A 16,125-nucleotide genomic window follows, 5' to 3' on the forward strand; every position below is an offset into this window, starting at 1 on the left:
GTTTCATCAGCAAGCACTGAAATACACATCAACTTTTGCGACGCATGATCAGAAGCTAATGCTCATCTGTCCTAAAACTGCAGCTCTGCTTACCTTTCATCTTTGACCTGATAGTGCTTCGATCTCTGCGTCAGTTAATTTGCTGTGGAACCTTTCCAGCCTTGCTAATCAAGTCATTGGCTGAGAAACAAAGCAGACGAAATGGCAAACAAAACAAACTTAAAATCTAAATGTTTTCATTGTTTGTTTTAATTGATCATCCACAACCGTTTTTGTACATTTGAGTGAAAAGCAAACAAAATGCAGCAGTCAAAAGTTTGTCCACACTTTCTGACCACTACTGTCATTCTGACCACGATTTGGTAGTAGAGCGCAATGAAGTCTGAAATTAGCTCATGGTTTTCGTCTTGATTTTCTTTTTTTGTTGTTAATGGGAAAAGAAATGTGCCATCACATGATTTCAGGATTGAGGCAACTTGTGTCTTTTGGATTATGTCATCCATTATTTTGGTAAAAGATGAACGCAAAATGGCAGCCATTTAGGCTTCAAAAAGGTCCTTCAGAAATCAAACCCTCCAAAAATAATGATGCATTTGTGTTTCGAGCGTTTCTCCTTCAAAGACCTCTTTTTCAGCGTTCCCAGCGGCAGACGTCGTCGTCGTCGTGACCGGCCGCGACCGGCTCTCACCTCGGCCGCGCTCCCTCGGGACACTGTGATTGGCTGAGGGTGCCCCCGGGGGCGGGCTGCGTGGGTCAGGACTGAATGGTTCCTTTCAGATACCACATGCCGGCATGGCTGCTACAGCATTCCTGAGGAAAAAAACCCAAAAACTGTCAGTTAAGTGTACCCCGCTGCCGGTCTAGGTGGCGGGTGCTCACCTTGAGCAGCCGGTCCAGGTCAGCCTTGGAGACGTCGCCAAACTCCTCGCTGAGCCGGGCTTGCACCGCGCTCCGCCGCACACGGTAAGTTTTGGTGAACATCTCGTAGAGCAGGCGGCGGTGCTACACACCCACCCGAACAGAAACAAGTTAGCCAGGAGTTACTCTTTCTTTTCTTATTTACATTGGCACTATCCACATTTTTTTAATATAAAAAATAAGGCTGGCCAAATTCCTGTGCTCAAGGGCCAAATTGGATTTTAAAAGAGGGCAGATGTGCCAAGTCAGCCTGTAGATAAGGTTTAAAAAAAAAACAAATAAAACATCTATTTTAATTGTACCAAAAAAAAAATCATTTATAATTAATGTACTTTACTTCATTGTTTAGTAAAATTTTAATATTTTATTATATAAAATAGATGAATTAAGTGAAAAATTGCTTATTTCTTAATTTTATCAATAACCAATTATTTAATGAGAAATGAATAAAAAAACGAATACATCAATTTTGCGGTAAAAAATGCTAAATTGCGACATTATAAAACCCTTGATAATTTCTGGTTGAGGTGTAAGGAAAAAACATTTTAAATGTCAAAGTAAAATAGTTTATTTTCATACATAAAGTCTAATTTTGATTTCTTTACGTATAATTTGAATAGATAAACTATTATTTGATAAAATGAAAAATAATATATGTAACATTTTTATTTTACTATTTAATGATTGAAGAAGAAGAAAATGGATGGCTGGATAGATGGATATTAACTAAAATGTTATATTACGAAAATTACTTTGTATTTCATCTTTTTTTATTACCACCCAAATAAAAGTTTTTTTTCCCTAGAAAAAAGGTGCATTATTCCTAGAACATTCCAAAAATAGTTATTTCTTTCAAAAATAATGTTACAAAAAATATTACATTCTTCTGAAAAAAATATTAACCAACTGTTTAATGGGATAGTTTCAAAAACTGAATGGATATATTTAAATTAACCAATTGAGGAGTAGTTTTAGAGGACTCTTGATAATATCCACACCTGTATTACAACCAAATAGTGCTTTGATGCTAACTCTTTCAATTTCAGTACTTTGGGCATAATCCTGCTCATACCAATACAAATTCCTTCAAAATTTAAGTAAATGTGAAACTAAGTTGAGACAAGGTCATCTTTTCAATACAGTACTTTTTGTGCACCTCTCAATAAAGGTTAAAGGTTGGCAAACACTGCTGTATAGGAATAGGACTTGGCAACATGGAGACAACCAGGGGTTTCTTTCTGGTCTAACAAATTTTTTTTTGTAATTTTTTTTTAGTGGGGGGTGGGGGTGTGCATTTACCTTGTCGAAGTCCTCTCCGGTCTCCCACAAGCCGAACACCTTTTGCTCGTCGGCAGATGCCGTGGTCAGAGCAGGGAACTACATTTCGAGGAGGAAACATCAGTGTTCAATTTTAGGCCGTGCCGGGGCATCTTTGCTTTTTCTGTCCACACTCTCTCTCTTTCATTCATTTCAGCTTGGATCTTCTCGAAGGAGAAGTGTTTGGGCAAACGAAAGTAATTGCTAAACTGTCCCAAACAAGTTTGAAATGTTGTTCTTACACAAGCCAATATTGTCCCTGTCATGTTGCCAAATGTGGTTCCACTCAGGTTGATGTTATCAAATATGGTTTCACTTAGGTTGCCTCAAGTATCTAATCAGGTTAATACATTTCAATAAATAACTCAAATATGTTGGTTAATATCCTAAATAAGTCAAAACTAGCCACCTCAAAGCAAAAATGGCAGATGCCATGTTTCCAGGCATGGTTTCTTGACTATTTTTGTGAGCGGTCAACCAGAAGGCAGGTCGGCTCGCTCCAGGTCCGCTACCTGTCAGTTGAACGACTGTCGCAGACGTAATGAGCTTAGCGCTGAAGCTAATCCTCGCTTGCCTAATAAATGAGGCGTACGTCTATTGCCCCCGCCACTCCCCACCAGCAGTCCACTTCCAATCCTCTCAAGGATGCAGTTGGGATAAGACTTAACCCAGAACCTGGCCCACCGATGCCAGTAAATCCGGCAAAATATACAATTAAGCTGCAGTGCAGTCAAAACACAACATGGATCAAGATGATAATCTGCAAGGTTCAAAGTCACACTTGTCAATCAAACATCTAATAGCACACTGAGCCAAGATTGCGTCACCATCCGATGACAATCACAATTTTCTTTGTCATTTTATTATCCCAACAAGAAAATTTAACTCATAGCTAACTAACTCAAATCTGATCATATTAAGAAACAATAAAACTTTACTATCAAGGCTTCCATTTAAGATACCAAATATGGTTCCGCCTAGATTACCGAATGTGGTTCTGCGCACTTCTCGTATTCGCCCTTCAAGTTCTTCCAAAGTCGTTGGTTTGGGAGAATAGACTTGCTCCTTTCATCATGGAACATACACAAAAGGATTCAGGAAAATATGAATAAATTCGAAGTATTTTAAAACAGGGAGCTACTTTTCAATCACTCTGTAGTTTCACTCAGGTTACTGAAAATGGTTCCCCTTAGGTTACCATTCTACTCAGGTTAGCCAGTATGGTTTCACTCAGGTAAGCCAATACGGTCCCACTCATGTTAGTAAATACGCTAAGGTGACCAATTGCAGTTCCTTTAAGTTTTGCAAATACGGTTCCACTTAGGTTGCCAAGCATGGTTACACTTTATGTTACTGATTATGGTTCTGCTTAAATACCAGTTCTGCATAGGTGACCAAATATGTTTTGGCTCGGGTCAGCAAATATGGTTCCAATTAGGTTACCAAATATCATTCAGTTTTGTTGACCGGTTCCACTTGGGTTACAGAATATGGTTCTGCTAATGTTACCAAATATTATGTTAATATTCTGTTCAGTTTTGCCTAAATTACTGAATAAGGTTTGGCTCAGGTCACAAAATATGGGTGTACTCAGGTTAGCCTCTACGGTTCCACACGGTTTACCGAAGATGGTTCTTCGCTAAAACTCTTTTCTGAAAGCAGGACAATACTGTGTCCGTTCACATAGCTACTTTGGCTCTCACGCATTCAGATAATTCCAACTGCTTTTCGATGCCCAGGTGTTAAGTCGGTTTCCCGCTATCCCCTTCAGACACTGGCTGTCAATTTTGGCTTGAGGAAAAGAAAACTGGTAAGATGATTTTCAGCCTTCAAAATAAAATCAGTAGCCCAAAGGAGCGCACGGATAGAACAGGAAGCGACGGGCATGAAAACTCACAGGCACCATGATCTGTTTGCAGCGGCTGAGCAGCGCGGCGTCCTGCAGCATGTGGTCCGACACGGGTCCGAAGGGGATGTGTCCTGCCGGAATGGAGGCCAGGTGGAGGCTGAAGAGCCTCTTGAGCTCGTTCAGCGTCAGCACGGGATTGTTCCCGAAGGTCTTTGTCACAAAGTCCAGCAGCTCCGGGGAGGGCACGTTAGAGGGGCTACCGCCGTTTGTGTGCCCTTCCCCGGGGTAGCCGTTGAGGGAGCCGTTGGGGATGCCCGACGAAGACGGCAGTGGAGGGGAGACGTCCATGGGTTCGGCCTCGCCGTCACTGAGGGGCTCCTGTTTGATGCGGACGCCGCCGCTTCCTGCTCGCTTGGCCTCCAGATCCATTTGGAGAGAAGCCTGCTTCTCCTGAGCGCGATCCTGGGCCAACTTCAGACGCTGCTCGCCGCTGATGTGGACCGGCTCTGAAGGACCCCACAAATACTACATTGATATGTAAACTGCCATGTAGAGCTGCCAGACGGGCACAATTTATTGATTAATTTTACCTGGCAACCAGTCAGCAATTCATAGCTGAATGAATTTCACACAAATTGCAAATAACATATTTGCATCTTTGTGAGGATCCTATTAAAACTGCATCGATTCTGCATCTAAATCAATGTTTGAGGTGGGATTGTAATAGTTTCAAATGCAGAAGCAGGAACTAAATAGTCTTTTGGGGGGCTTTAATTATCCATTCATCCATCCTCCTCATTAGGGTCACGGGACTGCTTGGACCCTATCCCAGCTATCTTTGGGCGAGAGGCGGGGTACATCCTGAACAGGTCGCCAGCCAATTGCAGGGCACATAGAAACAAACAACCATTCGCACTCACATTCACACCTACGGACAATTTAGAGTTTTCAATTAACCTAGCATGCATATTTTTGGGATTAGGGAGGAAACCGGAGTACCTGGAGAAAAACCCATGCAGGCACAGGGAGAACATGCAAACTGCACACAGGCGAGAACGGGTTTGAAACCGTGTCCTCAGAACTGTAAGGCAGATGTGCTAACCAATAGTCCACCGTGCCGCCCGGCTTTAATTCTAATTATTATTAATGAGCATCGTTATTATCTTTATGACTCAAGCACAAAGTTGTTACAGCAATTGCATTGATTCCTGCAAATAAAACACCTTGTTGTGTGCTGTAATTATTAGTTTGTCCGAAAGTAGTTGCATTTTCGTAATTATTATTACGAGCATTAACATGATTACTATTATTATAGCTTTAATGGCGACAATGAAATTAACATTTTTGGGCTGTAATTATTATTTCTATTAGCATTATTATTAGTGCCAGAGCACAGGTGGTATTTAAAATCACTGCAACTAAATTGTTATTTGTTGGGGGCGGGGCTTTAATTATTATCATTACAAGCATTATCATTATTAGGGCCTTAATGCAGAGGTGGCATTGATTTTGGAAACTAAATCTCCTTTTTGGTGCTTTAATTATTATTATTATTATTATAAGATACACCTGTATAATAATGAATGATATTCTCTGAGCATTATTGTTACTATGAGAATAGATATTAGTATTAGGTGTTGAACACAGAGGTAGTATTACTTTTCTGGGGATTTAATTATTATTCTAACTTCTCAATGACAGAAGAAGGACGTCACATTTGTTGTAATACCTTCTTCCCCAACAGACTGATGCAGCTCATTACGTACCAGGCAGCGGAGAATTCTTTGGCAGGAAATCATCCTTAGAGAAGTTGAAGACTTTTTCCAACCTTCAAAGGCAAAAGACCCCAAAAAAATGTACATTTTAAGAAGTCAAATTCCATTTCCTTGGGGAAAACCTCCAGTGTGACGCACTTGCTCTGGATGCCCAACCACAGCATTTGCTGCCGCTGGGCCACGTCGGCGTGTTTCTTGACAAAGTCGACGTCGGCGGGCAGCAGGAACTCCCAGCCGCGGTTGACTCGCGGCACCGCCACCTGCTCCAAGAAGTCCTTCACATCCTCCGGAGGAAGCTGCACAGAGAGGAAGCACTCGGTTATGTTCACCTGAATTATTAAGTGTGAGCCTCTTTTGTTTTTTTGGTTCTGTTACATTCACTTAGGAGCTTTTTACTGTAGCAACACAATAGCACGGTAATTACATGAGAGAAACTTACTTTGATCATGGCTGTCACTTCCTTTCTCATCAGGGAACGTTCCAGAGTGAACCGCCACATCTGCACAACAACAGATATGAAGAAAAAAAAATTTGTATGGCCTTAAAATAAAATCACTTGTTTCACTAAAACGGATTTGCCATTTAAATCTTTGTTTCCCTTCTGAAAAGCAAGTGACAGTAACTTTTTTTTTTTAATCCCTTCTGGGATTTGCTTTCTTCTTATACCAAACAAGCTTTGAAATAGTTATTTTCCAAGCTTTTTCTTTGAGAAATTTGCATCAACTTCCACATAAATAATAGAAAGTTAAAAACCAAAATCTGACAGATTGTGTGAAAATAAATGTTTCCTCTTGGAAAAATGTCCTTTTTAAAAACATGTACAGTATAAACAATAAATGAACATTTTAAATGCTCAACATTACAAAAGGAGTCGTCACGCTGCTTGGCTTAGCTGGCTGTCGAGTTATCCAAGTGAGGCAAGGTGACCTCAGCAAAATATTTCTGGTTTGGAAACACCTACAGTGCCGTGAGAAAGTATTGGCCCCCTTCTCAAATTCTTACATTTTAGCAGTTTCCTCACTTTAATGTTTAAGATCAAACAAATGTAAATAATCAGACAAATACAACCAAGGTGAACTTAAAATGCTGCTTTTAAATAGTGGTTTTATTTATTAAGGAAAAAAAACAATTCAGTTACCTGGCACTGTTTGAAAAAGTAATTACCCCCCTTGTTAAATGATGAATTAATTGTGGCTAATCCCAATTTTTGGTTATTTTCACTGATCACACCTAAGCCTGATTACCTCCAGACCTCTTCAATCAAGAAATCACTTAGACAGAATCTGTCCCGACAAAAGCTCTGAAAAAGCCGCAACAAAATGACACGATCCAAAGAAATTCCAGAACTGTCGAGAAATAAAATAATTGACATCTATCAGTCTGGAAAAGGGTTACGAAAGTCATTTCTAAAGCGTTAGAATTCTAGCGATCCATAGGGAAAGCCGTTATCCTCACATGGACAAAACATGGAACAGTGGTGAGCCTTCCCAGGAGTGGCCAGCCTACAAAGATTACCCCAAGAGAACAGCAATGACTCATCCAGGAGGCCACAAAGGAACTCAGGACAATTTCTCAAGAACTGCAGGCATCCCTTGACTCAGTTAAGGTCTGTGTTCATGACACAACAATAAGAAGAGGCTGGGCAAAAATGGCATTTATGCCAGAGTTCCAAGGCGAAAACCACTGCTGACCAAAAAGAACAAAATTGTCTTACTTTTGCAAAAAAAAAACGTCTGAATGATTCCAAATACGTTTGGGAGAATATTATATGGATAGACAAGATGAAAGTTGAGCTTTTTCAAAGGTGTGTGTCTCGTTACATCTGGCGTAAATGTAGCACAGCATTTCAGAAAAAGAACATCATACCAACAGTCAAACAAGGTGGTGGTAGTGTGATAGTCTTGGGCTGCTTTTCTACTTCAGGACTTGGACAACTTGCTGTGTGATTGATGGAATGGAATGATGAAATTCTGCTCTTTATCAGAAAATCTTGGAGGAGAATGTTTAGCCATCAGTTTGTGACCTTAAGCTAAAGCCCACTTTGGTTCTGCAGCAGGCTAACGATCCAAAACACACCAGCATGTCAACTTCTGAAGGGATTCAAAAAACAAAATGAAGGTTTTGGAGTGGCCTAGTCAAAGTCCAGACTTGAAATGACCTCAAAAAGGCCATAAAATGCTTGAAAATCCTCCATTTTTGCTGAATTCAAATAATTCTACAAGGAAGAGTGGGTCAAAACATCTCCACAGAGATGTGAGAGACTTTTGTCAGTTATAGAAAACGATTTCAGTTGTTGCTGCTGAGGATGGCCCAATCAGTTATTAGGTTTAGGAGGCGATCACTTTTTCCACACAGGGCCATCTAGGTTTGGATTTTTTTTTCTCCCTTAATAATAAAAACCTTCATTTAAAAATTGCCTTTTAAGTTCACTTGGGTTATATTTGTCTGATATTTATCTTTGTTTGATGATCTTAAACATTAAAGTAGGGAATGTATGCTAAAATATAAGAATTTGAGAAGGGGGCCAATACATTTTCACAGGACTGTACCTCAGGTCAAAACAACACGTCGATAAATCATCATCTGCTTTTGCAACCTTTAAATGGGTACCATGTCTTTGGCAATGTTAAGTGCAATTGACATACTTTTTCCTCAGCCAGCACTCCGACTGTTTATGTATCCAATAAATACAATGAAACATAATTATTTGTGTGGTATTAGTTTATGCAGACTGTTGTTGTCATTGTTCTGAAGAAATCCAGTTAATATGGGTTCATATACTTTTTCTTGCAACTATATATATACGATGTAAAAATCCAATGATTTCCTTCAGTTATGCTCACCACAAAGTCCCGCCCCCGACACAGCACATCAGCCGCAACACCGCTGTGAGGACTGCACGTGTTTTTGGGATACAGAACATCACTGAAATGACAAAACGCAAGCATTACACTCAGCCGGATCCGACTGTTTCACTGGGAGAAGATGGTACTCGCACCTCTTCACCACCCAGTTGCCCTGGACTAGCAACGCCACCTGCTGGATGCAGCGCAGCACCGTGACAGAGTCGCTGCCTGAGGCCAGCAGGCCCATCAGGCTGGCGAACTGGATCACCTTGACTGCAGACACAAACAGGGACAAAGATGCCATTTTATCACACGCAGCGTGTGTATTGTAAGGGTGTAGGTGCAGGCCCAATATTGTGTCCAGAGATACATATTTAATTAAAACGATCACACGAGGCATTCAGTTTTGTTTCTGTCAGGGGCTTTTTGTCATTTTAAGGGAGTATAACTGAGTAATTTAGGTAGGCTTTTATCACACTGCTTTTGTGTTATGGTGATTTAGTGTTATAATACAACAGTTCACAATGGATACAAGTCAAATTTAAGTGTGTGCTTTACTTTAATTTCCAGAACCTTCTTTTAAGTCACAATTTCAATCTTATTTCTCGAGTACCAACTTGAATAATTCCTCCCCCCAACAAAATCAAACTAAAATTCCTTGTGTGCGTCCATATTTATTGACAATATAGGGTGTCTCCAAAAATGTGCTCACTCGGTGACTGCCCATTACTCATATTTTTTGTTTAGACTGTGTTCTTATATATGTAAAATAATAGTATATAAAATAAAAAAAATCCCATTTATACTCATTACTGTAAACTAAAATAGGCACCTAATTATTTAATAAAACTAAATAAACATGTTAAATGCATATAAAATTACATTTTACTAATATTTTTTCCTGCCCTGCGATTGGCTGGCGACCGGTTCAGGGTGTACCCCGCCTCCCGCCTGAAGATAGCTGGGATAGGCTCCAGCATGCCCGTGACCCTGGTGAGGATAAGCGGTAAAGAAAATGGATGAATGGATGGATGGATAATACTGTTTCCGTTATATTAGTTACAATAAATCAACTAAGAAATTATTTAATGAAATGAATTAGTACGAAATAAATGACATTTTAATAAATACCAATTTTAGAAATAAAACAGCTAAACTAATGCGACAAATGCTCCTTTTTCTATCGATAATATGGTCGGTGGGCCGGATTAAAATGTGAAGCAGGCTTGACATGGCTTCTCTTCTTGTATATATTTATTAGCGTCATTAGCTCACCGTTCTTCATCAGCGTCTTGATCTGTTCTCCAAGTGGGAGCGTGCGCAGCTGGGCCATGGAGAGCACGTTGCTCGGGCCGACGGGCTTTACGCTACAACGTATAAAAAAAAGTATATATATATATATTTTTTTTTATTTTTGTTTTTGTTTTTTTTTATGACAGACGGTGCATCCCGCAAAATGTTAATTAAAATGTGTCAAAACTATGGTGAGAAACAACAGATGAACACTTACAATTTTTCTTCTGCCAGCGGCGGCATCAGCATAGTGAGGTACTCCCTGCCAGGACACAGAGTATTTTTATTACTATCACAACACAAATAAGCCACAAAAATAATCATTACAATGTATTATTGGGCTTTATTAGACAAAATACAATTTGATCAAACCTAAACAAAAACTTAGCCTAAAACGACTGGATTTTATTCATTAAAAAAAATGAAAAAAATAAAAATCCTACTAAGTAAGCCAAATCCAATAAATCCATAACAACATATTTTATTAAATCCTAAAAGAGGAAAATGTCTGGTACTAAGGTGAGTAAATGAACTGCCAGAGGACCACAATTTTTAGAACATTCAATCTCCAACTAGGATGTCTCTGATGTACGAGATGTGTTCAAGGACTCACTTGGGCGTTTTAACAAGCTCAGAGTTGTCGGAGGTGTCCACACGCTGACAGAACAAATATTGTCTCTCGTGTTCAGAACGCCCATCCTGCGGGGAAACAATATGGCAGACTGACAGTAGTAGTGATCGTTGCAATACTCGCGGGCACTCGTCGTGACGCGTTACCTTGATGCCGTGGTACTGGAGGTGGATCCAGGGCTCCTCCGCCTGCTTCTTCTGGAGGAACTCGTACGACTGGATCCTCCTCTGGCGCGCCTGCTCCGACTCGGGCCGAGCAAACCTCACCTGCGGGCGCAGGAACAATCGCAGAAGATGTGATGTTGTGTTGTAACGTGTTTTGAGTGAGCACAGGGTTTTTCCTGCACATAAACTTGAGAGGCAGCCTCCTCATCCTACTATCAGGCCACTTTCGGCTAAAATGGGGGATGTTAAATTAATGCAAAACTGACGTTAGTGATTTTAATGTCACTTTTTCCTAATCTTTCCAGATTTCCCCAAAACACAGAGCAAACAAAATCACCTTGCTCAGACATATTAAGGCAGGCATGCTTTGTAATATATACTGCTGCTCTTGGGAGACAGCCATACACCAACTACAAGCTGGATACCTTAAAGTGATGAGATGATGGCTCTCCATGAGTCAGAAATAGAAAAAGGAAAATGAAACAAAGAAGGTAGTCTATAAAAACAATCTAAACGCTCTTAATTTTTTTTTATTAATTAATTAATTAAAATCACCCTGAAATGAATGCAATCCGTCAATGAAAGGTTCAACTATTTAAAAGGGCCACCTTTAGCTAAGTTAGTTGATTAACCTTGATTTTAACCGTACACATGCACTTTTATTATATTTCATTAACTATCGAACAGAATTTCTGTATTTTAGCATGATGAAAGATATAGGATACTATAAAAAATAAAATACATATTTGGGTGCTGCAAATGCTCAGAATGGTGCCACCTCCGCCTCAATTTGAAAACCCTGTGTGAGGGAATAATAGTGCTCACCGAAATGGCCTTGGCTTCCTCCTCGCCTTCGTCCTGGGACGAGTCTCCACCTGTGTCGAAGCGCAGAGCCCTCAGATGGATGGAATACAACAAATGGAAGAAAAGAAAATATGGGGAAAAACAAACTAAAAAGGCACCTTCGTTGGCCGCCTCTCGCTCCCTGGTTTTGTTGTCGGCCTTGTCCAGGTACGCAAAGCTGGGCCTCATCTGAAGGATTCCGGTCAGCGGCGTCACATGAAGTTCACCTGTGTACAACATCAGCAAATACATAAATAAATAAATATGAATGAATAAATAAAACTGGGACGATTTAAAAAAAAAAAAAAAAAAAAAAAAAAAACAAATGAAATTCAATAAACGTTTAAGCTTTGCCAGTAGTAAACAAAATCAAACCTGTTATTTTACTTAGGCAGGTACAACTAAATGGTTTTATGCTATTAAAAAAATTAATAAAAATGAAATTAAAATTAAAAAATTCTTGGTGGTAGATGACCACAATGGACACCTCTGGACATCTTTCTCACACATTCCAATTTTTCATTTTTTCAAGAAAAACTAAAATAAAAAAGTCCAGACCTTTTCTGAAGATGGCAGCGGCGTATCGGGAAGTGTTGGTGGTAGCCTGGATGGACGAGAAGGTCTGATTGTCCATCATTTTCCTGCACGGAAGACATCATCCATCAGTGTCCCTTGTAACAACCTCCCCAACCCTCTTAAAAAAAAAAAAAAAAAAAAAACTAAATGATATTAGAAAAATTACAGATTTTTTTTAAATGCATGGAAATATTGTTGTAAATAGACGATGTCACCTGATACAATAAGAAAACGTTACAATACAATCACAGATTTGTTTATTATTATTTGTAATTTATTTTAAATTTAATTCAACTCACACTCTGTTGTGTATATTATTTGAAGCATTTTAAACTGATCATCTAATCAGTAATGACTGAGCAAAAGGCCAATAATCAGTCTGAATGACTACATCCACTACCTTTAAAATGCCATTTTATTGAATCCAATTTAAAAAAAAAAAAAAAAAAAAAAGTTTTGTTCAGTCAAGCCTAAGGTAGCATGAAAAATGTGTACTTTTGAAATTTACTCCAGAAGAAGTGAAACAAGGTGAATCTTTTTAGGTTTTTTCTGACTTTCTGTTTTGGGGGGGCACTGAAGTGGCATGCCTTTTAAAGACACAGCAGCCAAAGGTGGCTCAATCGGGACGTTCCGCTCAAATACAATGACTCAAAATGTTCTCCAACGTTCTTGTTTAGCCGCTGAACGTACACTGAATAGGTGTTGCTCTCCTCGTAGCCGGTGCCGTCCACATTCAGCGCTATCTGCTCGCCCTTGCTGCGACAGTAGTTGGGGCTCTTGGTGTCCATGGCCATCTGCAGCTCCACCTAGCGACAAAGATGGCGCCACAATTAAGACTTCCTGGAATAGTTTTAAAATAAAGTAAAACGGTATTAAAGGTTTCCTATTTACCCGTTGCTGCTTGGGTTTGATCTTAGCTGCCAAAAGGTTGACATCGTCGTAGGTCATGGTGGATGGTCGCACGGGGTACTGCAACAGGAGAATTATTAGTGACAACTAGGACCTCCCATAATTCAGAGACATCGATCGGCATGTCATTAACCGGTTAACATACACTTTACCACATAACCCAGTCACCTTTCCTCACCTGTTCAACTCCACATGAGGTAAGACTGTGAGAGATGGAGGAGGCGTGGTGTAAGTCTTCAATCCATGCAGTTTGATGGCTTATTTTAATATGTTCAATTGTCTGAACATTTTAAATGTAATTTTTTAAGGGTCATGTTTAAAGTATGTTTCGACAAAGGTGATTTTTCTTTCCAAGAGGGTTAGTAAAAGCACTTATTTATACATTATCTGGACAGAAAAAGTATTTATTTTATATTATTTCAGTGGAAGCTAATGAAAGTTAATTCTGGGGAGAAAACTATTTCCAAACTTGTTTGGTATCAGGAGAAATAAAAGAAAATTCCAGAAGGGGGAAAAAAGTAACTTGTTCTGCACAATGTCAATGTCATCTGCTTTTTCAACAAGTGAGGGGCGGGTGATTCGATCGCATTTTTGTTAAAAGAAACAAAAAATGAATCGGAGATCAAAAATTTTAGGTCACCAAGCCCTAGTGACAAGTGACAACTAATTGGAAAATACCCACCTGGAGTAGATAAAGCTTCTCTGCAAGACTTTTGGCCAGATAGACATCAATCTGTGGGTGCAAAAAGTGATCAGTGATGATTGGTTCAATAGCAAGGACCTTTAATCTTCCCGTGAGCGCGTACCTCCTCTATAATGGGGTCATCGTCATCTCCGCTGGCCATATTTTAGAAAGCAGGTTAAGGAGGGGAAGGGAGGTGATGGAAGAGTGAATCCAACCTATAAAAAGAGACAAATTGTGCATTTCTTAACTATTTGAAACAGTTCCCCAACATGTCTGTAACACACTTTTGTCAAAATACCCCAAGGATCAAGAATTATAGCCATATAGATTTTTTTCCAGCATATTTCTTGCTGTGGTGAAATTGGCTTGTTTTAGGCGCGGATGATCTGTCTCATGCAGCGTGCTAGCCCTCATTCCATCGCGTCCCATACACTCCCAGGTTCACGGTGAGCCCGGCTTTCGTTAGATTGACAACCAGTGGGGTGGCTCTTCTCGGCTCGTTTCTGCAGCCTGCTGCTGTTTCTACCAGTGGAAATAGAGCCCCGAGTGTGGGGTTAAAAAGCAAGTGCCCAAGATAATGAACACATTTTTGTCGGGCATGGATACATTGACAAAACTACAAAGACCCCCCGCCTCTCAGACAACTTCACAGAACAAGCACGTGTCGTTTGTAAGAGGTTAACACTGTTTTTGCACGCCCATGGAGTTTTATTTGCGTTATCACTTGTGAAGGCAGCATTTCATTACTGAGAAATCAAGTAAAACTTGTTGCGACTTTTGGCTTGTCCCATCAATGGTTGCACAGTGAGTGCTTATCGCATGATCACATGCAACGATTACTATTGATTCTAGTGCCCTTTTTTCCTCAACTAGTATTCTCTAAAATCCCCCTATTTCGAAGTGTGTTAGCACGTTAGCAAAACACAGCAGATTGTGTCAGGCGGGCCTGCGCGAAACTTCGCTAAACGAGCATATAATTCCTACAATAAAACACCGGGAGCGTTATAAAATGAGCTGTACTACCACGAAAAGGACAACCTGGTTTAATACCACACGTAAACGTGACGAAGTGAGTTAACGTTGAAGTGGCCGGTGGTTAGCAACTTTAGCCTAGCTAGCTCTGATGCATACATGCCGGTTAAAAAAAAAAAAAAGAACACTCGGCGAGCGGACGGGGCCTACTTCTAAGTGAAAATTAGCCACGAAGAATACCATGGAAATATCGCACACTTTACCTGCACACGTAGCCGGGTGTGGAGGCTATCTCATCGGCGTGACATCAGTCTGGTCAAGCTGACGACGCAGTGGAAGATGTTCGAACTCGAGCACCATGTTGACTCGGATCCACGTGCGTGGGGAGCGAGGCCGAGCCCACAATGCACAGCGAGTCATTAAATGCTGATTCATTTTTTGATTTTCTTTATTCCTTTTGGTTAAGACAAACTGCTGTCCTGTAACGTTTGACATTGGAGTATATGGAGCATATGGAGTCCAAAAATCCTGGCAGCGGTGGGATTCGAACCCACGCCTCCGGAGAGACTGGAACCTTAATCCAGCGCCTTAGACCGCTCGGCCACGCTACCACGAGCGACTTGTCGACATTTTATAATCAGTTAAATCAAATCCAATCAATTCGGGATCACGTCACCGTCTCGGTTGGTGATCCCAAATTGGATTAAAAACAGAATCGTCTGCCTCACAGTTCTGAGGTCCGGGGTTCAATCCCCGGCCCCGCCTGTGTGGAGTTTGAATGTTCTCCCTGTGCCTGCGTGGGTTTTCTCCGGGCACTCCGGTTTCCTCCCACATCCCCAAAAAACATGCATGGTAAGTTAATTGACAACTCTATATTGCCCGTAGGTGTGAATGTGTGTGCAGATGGTTGTTTGCTTGTATGTGCCCTGCGATTGGCTGGCAACCAGTTCAGGGTGTACCCCGCCTCCTGCCCGATGATAGCTGGGATAGGCTCCAGCATGCCTGCGACCCTAGTGAGGAGAAGTGGCTCAGAAAATGGATGGATAATTAAAATGTACCTATTAACTTATTCAATTCCAAATAAAGTTGATTTGTTTTTTTGCAAATGCTACAATAAACATTTTGGTAAACTAAAAAATGTTACACACAAAAAGCAATTAAGTACTTGGTTAATTAATTATGAATAGTTTTAAAAATGGAACAAATTATTTTATTATTCAAATAAATTGGTTTACATATTTTACTTTTTTTAAACCACATCTGCAAACAACCTTGCCCATCTGTTCATTTTAAAAATCAAATATAGCCCCTGAGCTCAAAACTTTGCCCACCCACTGACAAATACCA

The 16,125-nt window shown here is 40.3% G+C and overlaps 1 protein-coding gene and 1 non-coding gene across 3 annotated transcripts; both read right to left on the bottom strand.

Moving 5' to 3' along the window:
• Positions 1–231: 231 nt before the first annotated feature.
• polr3e (polymerase (RNA) III (DNA directed) polypeptide E) lies at positions 232–16,032 on the bottom strand. Of its 2 annotated transcripts, XM_061756092.1 has the most exons (22): positions 15,042–16,032; positions 13,928–14,021; positions 13,804–13,854; positions 13,300–13,324; positions 13,104–13,181; positions 12,903–13,018; positions 12,195–12,277; positions 11,756–11,863; positions 11,619–11,668; positions 10,776–10,895; positions 10,612–10,697; positions 10,216–10,260; positions 9,981–10,072; positions 8,858–8,978; positions 8,703–8,784; positions 6,299–6,358; positions 5,998–6,155; positions 5,851–5,912; positions 4,133–4,590; positions 2,218–2,295; positions 880–1,002; positions 232–810 (listed from the first exon to the last, which is right to left on the bottom strand). In XM_061756092.1, the coding sequence occupies exons 3-22, from the start codon at positions 13,848–13,850 to the stop codon at positions 754–756; spliced, it is 2,049 nt and encodes a 682-aa protein (XP_061612076.1). In that variant the 5' UTR covers positions 13,851–13,854; positions 13,928–14,021; positions 15,042–16,032; the 3' UTR covers positions 232–753. The 2 variants fall into 2 exon arrangements, with proteins under 2 accessions (XP_061612076.1, XP_061612075.1); XM_061756091.1 differs by lacking the exon at positions 13,300–13,324.
• Positions 15,308–15,389, bottom strand: trnal-aag (transfer RNA leucine (anticodon AAG)). Its single transcript has one exon. It is a non-coding gene; the product is annotated as a tRNA-Leu (tRNA).
• Positions 16,033–16,125: the final 93 nt, after the last annotated feature.

Source organism: Phyllopteryx taeniolatus, chromosome 19 (genome assembly GCF_024500385.1).
Source record: "Phyllopteryx taeniolatus isolate TA_2022b chromosome 19, UOR_Ptae_1.2, whole genome shotgun sequence".
In the NCBI taxonomy this organism is placed as follows: domain Eukaryota; kingdom Metazoa; phylum Chordata; class Actinopteri; order Syngnathiformes; family Syngnathidae; genus Phyllopteryx; species Phyllopteryx taeniolatus.

What these genes read in the sequence shown, in the direction of transcription:
- polr3e (XM_061756091.1), bottom strand. Translation starts at nt 13,966, where the DNA reads ATGGCCAGCGGAGATGACGATGACCCCATTATAGAGGAG. An exon ending in TCCAGTACCACGGCATCAAG is followed by an intron (nt 10,698 to 10,775) that starts GTAACGCGTCAC and finishes GTTTCCCCGCAG; the next exon opens with GATGGGCGTTCTGAACACGA. An exon ending in GAGCTTGTTAAAACGCCCAA is followed by an intron (nt 10,261 to 10,611) that starts GTGAGTCCTTGA and finishes GTGTCCTGGCAG; the next exon opens with GGAGTACCTCACTATGCTGA.